Source organism: Theobroma umbraticum, unplaced genomic scaffold (genome assembly GCF_002168275.2).
Source record: "Theobroma umbraticum cultivar Fairchild unplaced genomic scaffold, ASM216827v3 scaffold_67.0, whole genome shotgun sequence".
Taxonomy (NCBI): domain Eukaryota; kingdom Viridiplantae; phylum Streptophyta; class Magnoliopsida; order Malvales; family Malvaceae; genus Theobroma; species Theobroma umbraticum.
The window spans coordinates 3,237,130-3,244,525 of NW_018397262.1; the positions used below are offsets into that span (position 1 = coordinate 3,237,130).

Consider the following 7,396-nt stretch of genomic DNA (forward strand, 5'->3'; position numbering starts at 1 on the left):
CCGAAATCAACTTTGATACCAAATGTCATGATCCATACCATCCCTTATGAGATATTATCAGCTTTTAACCTATTAAACTCATACGATTTTATTTCACAAAAAAAATATCTTATAAATTAAAGTTGACGTGAACCCTTACATGCTTACCTTTACTCCTTATACTTCTTGCATCCATCATTTAATCTTATTTGCTCTTACATTTCATTCCTCAAATACTCAAGCTGGAATTCTCCATCCTCGAATAGTTAGGTTTCAACTTTGAATAGTTTAATCATATTTAGTATTTTAGTTCAATAACATAAAAAATAGTTTTTACAAAGAGAATTCATTATTTAAAAACTATATACTCCACAAAAAGGTTCATATCCTCCGATTTTGTACAGTGATTTGCTATTACACGTTATTAATATTGCACATGATACACCAAAGCCACTAAAGCTAATATTCTTTCAGTGTTCTCAATCGCCAGTGTCTCATCTCTGATTTACAACGGCAAGCTTAGTGGTGTTTCCTACTTGGGTTTCAGTTCCAGGGAAGCACTGCAAAATAACCAAAGTTATGATGAAGTCCACGAAAAATAATTGTATATAACATTAGATGCAACCTGGCATTACAAGAAAATGTTCACCTATTGATACAGTAACGCTTTCCTGTAGGTCGAGGTCCATCATCAAAGACATGGCCAAGATGAGCATCGCAAGTAGCACAAAGAACTTCTTGACGAGGCATTAAAATTATTGACAGATCTAATTTTGACTTCACATTGTTTCCTATAGGCTGATAATATGATGGCCAGCCAGTTCCACTATCAAATTTTGTCGATGATCTGGAGGACAGGATCATGGTTGCTAAGGGTTTCAAATATTGTAAAATTGAATTGATTTTGATCCTCATGAATTCCTAACAAAACCAGAAGACTTACTCAAAAAGAGGCGTGTCACAACATATGCAATGATAAGTTCCAGGGGTTTTCGTGTTCCAGTATTCCCTGCCCATAGAGAAAACGCAAACAGAACAAATTAGGAGTAGGAGGGGGCTGATTATATCAACAGCTGTCAGTTCGGTACAGATAAGGACAAAAAACAATCATGTGATACCCGCCAAGCATTTAGCACCTTCAGTCTAAATGATTTCCATGTCTGATACTAAGTGTGTATAATGCAGGCTCACTAGAAAGTGACTTGGCAGGATTTAAGACCATCCACAGCTTTTTGCACGATAACAAAAGAGATCAGATATAATGACCCATACACCGATAATCAATTAGCAGCATGATCTTTAAAACTGAAAAAGGAAAGACGTGGCTAGATGCACAAATGGAATAAAAGAATTGTCGAAAGCACTAATAAGTCTTTCTGTTGACTACATAAGAGCTACTCATCCTTGCTAGCTACAAAAATACACAAATGATGTTGGGTGGTATGTCTGCAGCATGCAATAGATTCGGAGCTCAAGCAGATATTTTACTGCCTGAATTGATCAATCACATGAAATAAGTGTTCCAATCCAGGCGGGTTACCAGTCCAGAAGGGTTTCACATGCCATCCAAATGCTTATATGTAGTGTTTAGTAAGATGGTGCTCGGCACTGTTCTATAGCTAACAAACCAGCCTATCTGTTTAGCAAATCGATTAATACATCAGTTATTCAACCAAACTGCACAAGGGTTTTAAAGTTTAGATACCAATTTGAACAATATTGAGTTCAGATGCCACATTATACAATGACTATATGTTCAAGGCCATTTACATCTCTAATCATAACAAACCCCCTTGTAGATCTTCACTGCCAGCTATACTGATGCCAGCTATACTATATGTTCTATTTATATGTAGTCAAACTTCCTGAATTGCTTTTCAAGTGTATGAAGCATTATTGACACAGAAACAGCTTAATAACCAAGTCAACTCAACTACATACAATTTAAACTTCACATTGAGAAGAAGTGAAATTTGGAAACAAACTCTCTAGGCACCAATTAATTTGCACCACAAGTCGGAAAAATGCTCATGTGCGTGTCTCTCCACAATTTACCAGTGTTCACCACCACTTTGTAGGGAGAGAAGAACATCATTAAAATACTTAAGTCATTCATCACAAAATTATATAGGACACCCGCATAGGTGGGACAACTAAATAAAACGTTTAGGAGACCAAGAAACAGCTGTCAATAGATTAGTACTAACAGGAAACCTTAGAAGCTCAGAAAAGAAAATATGCAAAGACCATAATCTGTCAGATTAGCAAAATTTTTCAGAAATTGTTCAGACCATTATGTTACTAAGAAAAATGCTTTTCAGAAGTTGAACCTGGGAAAGCATTACTGATTCTATCAATAGAACATACCCAGTGAAAGCTCTCTCTGTCCCTTTTTGTCGAGTAACGTAAAATTGTTCCGGTGTAAGCTTCTTCTTCCATTCTTCATCACTTACAGAAACATAGTCAACAGCACTGGCCTCTGCACAGGACAGACAATCAACATCTAATGGCCCTAACCCAATTCAGATTTTTAGTAATAAAAGAAAAATAACAATGCAGGGTTGACAAGAAACAAATAAGAACATCCATTCATCCAAACAAAAGTCCCAGAAAAGGTGATTTAAAATTACATCAGTTGTTCCAAGTAAAAACAGAAGAGAGATAAGATAGCAAGTAGGATTTTATGTACAAAGCTGACGACAACATATATAAACTTTACCAAATACTGTGTCTTGAAAAATGGTGGAGTTCGAAAAGCTAACTTATGCTCTAACATTGTCTGCTTTACTGTGTATCATAATAAGTCAGATAGGTGGGCCTAGGCCTCAAGTTCCACAAAATCCAAGAAGGAAAAAAAGATGCTTTGATAAACCTCAAAATTTTAGTACTATTAAAAAATAAATAAAAAAGCTCTACCACCTTGGTTTCAGGATGAACTGTAATAGGTCGATTGGAGCAGGCCGAGGACTAAAGTTCAACTTAAACAAAGGAAAGGAAGATGCTTTGTTAAATTTTACCTTGTAAGAAATTATGAAATTCAATTACTATTATGCATTACAGTTATTCATATAGTTCACAAATTTAAAAGTATTATCAAATAGCAAAAGTAGTATAAAAACAATAACAACTGAATATGATATAGACCACAATAAGCAATACCAGTTCTTACAGCTTTTCCTATAGAAAAATTTCTCAATGTGTTAAAACCGTTTCTTTTTATCATGAAATCCATTGAAATTCCATATCCCTCAGCATATGTCTATTTAGTTTCTTCTTTTGATCTCTTGAATTTAGTACTACAAAAGAAGGGCAGCTCATATGGCAGAAAAAGTTTATTTTAGCTTAAAACCTAGGATGAGTATGCCCAAAGCAGGCAATCCTAATCTTTTCAAGCTTAAGTTCTCTTCATTCAATAAATCTAACCAATCTAAATCAATCTTCCAGTAAACAAAAATTACATTGCAAGAAGACAGTACATTAAGAATTCTTTCCATTCCTGAACAGCTTTGACAGTACCAGGTTCTTTATAGTCCAACCCAAAGAGTGCGTACTGGAGCGAATGACCAAGATCACATCAACCAAAATACTGATGTGTGTTTATCTACAGCACTATAAGCGAAGATAAGATCAATATCACTTCTTATGGGAGGCTACGAGACAAATAAAACATTGTGCCCAGGCATAAAATTGTTCAGTTCAAGTTGATATTGAACCAGCATACATCTGCTCTGTGGTTAGCACTTCAACACAAATTACAAATTCTATACAGATAGATCCAAATTTTGCAGAACTCAACCTGTCTTCTCTCAAAAGCTGTAAAACCACAGAATATTTCTTTTTTAACAGTGTTTGATACAATATTGTGGAAAGAATGTCTTTAAATAGGAAGTTTTAATAGGTATGTTTTGACTTGGCAACACAAAGTTGACTGATTATGTTCTCAATGCAAAAGCAATGCTGGTATCAGGATCTCAGAGGACCATGTGTGCCCTGCTGTTTACCAAATATGGCTAGATGACATTAGCAAAATCTTCTTCATTTCTGTTCCTTTCTACACATGCCATAATTAGCTAAGCGGACGTACTCCACTGTTCTTGCTTAACCCATTGTATCAAAATATTAGCAAAGAGGTGTAACACACTCCCACATCTGTACCATTACCTGATACATACCACATTCCTGGTAATAATAATTCATCCTCTTCCTGTCACGGCGAAGATTATTTTAAGGAAAAGAAGCACACTTTGAACTTCACTGTTCTGCTTTCTCACTACTATATCTTTCAAGCTAAGCAACAAAAAAGCATTCCCGATTCCCAAGACCTCCCGAGGCATCAACCCCCAGACTCCCCCTAGTACTAAAAGCAATACACTGCACAGCCGGAACCAAAGATGATCAACAGATGCTGCCACACCTAATGCTTATTTATGGAACATGCACACCAATTAAAGGTGATAGAAATCCTTAACATCAGCCAGGGATAACTTCGAATTAAAAATGATCAGTGATGCATAATTTTTCACCTATAGATGGAAGGCAGACTCGACCAAAAGAAACATATCCTTATAGAACTCATAGAAGAACGAACTTAAACTAACTTACTATCTCACAAGAATCAATTCAACAAATTACGATCATATCCAAATAAAAGAAAATACCTCTAACGTTGTCGGGTCTCAGAGAAGAAGCAAAAGAACCCATTGATCGAACTGAGAAGGAAACTTGTCTGGGTTTCTTAAGGACACCAAAAGCCTCGTATTTGGCCCTGAAACTGAATTGGGTTTTCCAAGGAGTATATGTTCCTATGCTTAAACTGTTTATGGCCATACTGCTGAACAACTCATAACACAAATTCTCAAACAGTCAATTTGTTGACGTTCCCAAGTTTTATATTAAATAATGATGACATAGACAAATTATATATGGAATCTGAACCTTTCAACAAAGGAAGGTGATTGATTTCTGTGGACAAATTATATATGGAATCTGAACCTTTCAACAAAGGAAGATGATTAATTTTTGTGGTTTGATTTTGAATGGGAAATGGGATTACACCGAATGGTCGAAAGTTTTAGTCTTAATCAGGATACGTGGCTGCCTGTGATGGAAGAGTTGCAAGAAGAGGCTCTGGACTCTCCACGTTCATAACTCGTCCAACTTAAAAGTGTACACGGGCCCGGTCATCCAGTGGGCCAACAGGCTTGGCTCAATTTCGATCGGGTTTGATATGATTTTTTTATTTAAATCTGATCCGACCCAATTAGATTATTCTATTAATATTTTTATTTATGTTTATTTTAAAATTAAATTTGTTGTCTTATAATTTTAATAGTAAAAGATATATGGATGGACCATAAGGATCGAGTTTATTTGTTAAGATAAATTTCACTTACACTCCTTATGATTTTAACTTTTTTCACATGATTATATATATTATATTATAAATTATAGATTATAGATTAAAAATCTCAAAATTATAAATATAGACACACACTACTATCAATGTTATGTGGTTTAAATGATCATTGTTTTAAAGTCAAAGTAACTCACAAATCCTTGTATTATAACATTGTTTTTTAATTTATTCTCTCCACTCAAAATTAATCAATACAGTTCATGCACTCACAATTTTTATAATTAAGTCCTACCAAACTCTATCTTAGTGTTGTTGGCATGGTGCTGATGTGTCAGAGAAAAAAATTTTTTTACTACATCAGTTTTTCTATGCCACATCATAAGAATTAAATTACACAAAATTACAAAATACAAAAATTAAATTGAACAAAACTCTATAATACATGGATTATATTGAACAAAGTTTTATAATACATGAACTAAATTTAACAAAACTCTATAATATACGGACTAAATTGATTGCTTTTATAATTTTTCATCATTCATTATTCATATCTAGTAGGAAGTTATTGGTGAGAAGAAAACTATTAGCATTGTATTCATAATACTAATGCCTCATTTTTACCATTAAAACACTTATTTTGTTGCTATTGTCATAGGAAATTGATAACAAAAGCAAACCAGTAGATCGAATTCATCAATTGCTTATATGCCAACACAAGAAAGTATAAAAAAGAGAAAATTGTGAGAAATAACCTTTTTCGTGAGCCCAATTCAAAAATATCATTTTTTATGATTTTAACTATTTTTTATCAATTTTTGACATGACTTGACAACAATACCCTTTAAACAATTTTAGACAAATTAAAATAGTTTTAGTTTTCTCTATCTCGTCATTCAGATAAAAATTTCAAAATTAAATCTCGATTTTTCTTTCTGGTCAAATACTGTTTATCTTGTCATTCAAAGAGCAAAGATGACATTAAGCTTTCTTTTATTTTGTTTTATTTTTTTGGATGGTGGATCATAGGATTCTCAAAGGTGATGAATAGCGAGTTTGCTTTTTTATAGTGATTGCAAACAGCATGATGAATGTGGTAACTGGATGTTTTCTGATAATGACTTACTTTGAAACGTGAGTTACGATCGAGATGCTTGTACTAATGAGTTGAATCAGATTGGTTAAGATGATGAGCTTAGGGAAAAAGAACAACTAAAGCATGTTGGATGGATTTTATAGTGGTCCACTGTTTTATTGTGTTTGGGATTGGGATGATTGTTAAGCATGTTTATTAACGATTTTGATTTTTTTTATGAGATTTTGAGTTAAAATTGTTTAGGGAATATTTTATAAAAGAAGTATATTTTATTTTTGCATAAGAGGAGTGAGTAAGGCCCTCCCGATAGGGATATATTTTGTCTTACTTTGGACGGTTATGGATTTTTGTAACCTATCTTTTATGAATGCACAATTTCATGACTTAAAAAAAATTCTTTTTTTAAATAAGCCTCATGCATAAGACGTTTCTGATAATAGACCTCTTTATAATTTTAATTGTTTTTATACAAGAGAATTAAAATTTAGATAAAATTACCCTTAATGAAACCAATCCATTTATTTAGCTCCACGCTTCAACCCGAAACCTATTAATGGGTAAAGTATGTTTAGGTCTGCATTTCAAACTGACTCATATTTTTTGAGCTTTTCTCGTTAGACTATTTATCTTTAGAGTATTCCTTACTAGAAAGAAAAACATTTAAGCATTTTGAGCATTTTGGAGTAATTTTTTATACACAAAGAAAACTTTTGAGCGTTTTAAGTATTTTTAAGCATTTTGGAGTGATATTTGATATGTGAAGAAAAACCTTTGAACATTTTGAGCGCTCTTTATTAAGTAGGCATATTCGTTAATTATGTTATTAAATGGAATATAGTGTATCGTTTGAAGTTGTTGATATTTTTAAATAGAATTAAGTAGTTTTGGTGGTTTTTGGACATTGCGTGACTAATTTTTAGGTATTGCGTGACTGACTTTAGACATTGTGTGATTAACTTTGGCAT

At 33.3% G+C, this 7,396-nt stretch overlaps 1 protein-coding gene across 1 annotated transcript; it reads right to left on the reverse strand.

Moving 5' to 3' along the window:
• Positions 1–250: 250 nt before the first annotated feature.
• MSRB1 (methionine sulfoxide reductase B 1) lies at positions 251–5,080 on the reverse strand. Its single transcript, XM_021432412.2, has 6 exons — positions 4,972–5,080; positions 4,638–4,914; positions 2,347–2,458; positions 923–988; positions 629–826; positions 251–539 (listed from the first exon to the last, which is right to left on the reverse strand). Exons 2-6 carry the CDS (start codon positions 4,804–4,806, stop codon positions 512–514), a joined length of 573 nt encoding a protein of 190 aa, XP_021288087.1. The 5' UTR covers positions 4,807–4,914; positions 4,972–5,080; the 3' UTR covers positions 251–511.
• Positions 5,081–7,396: the final 2,316 nt, after the last annotated feature.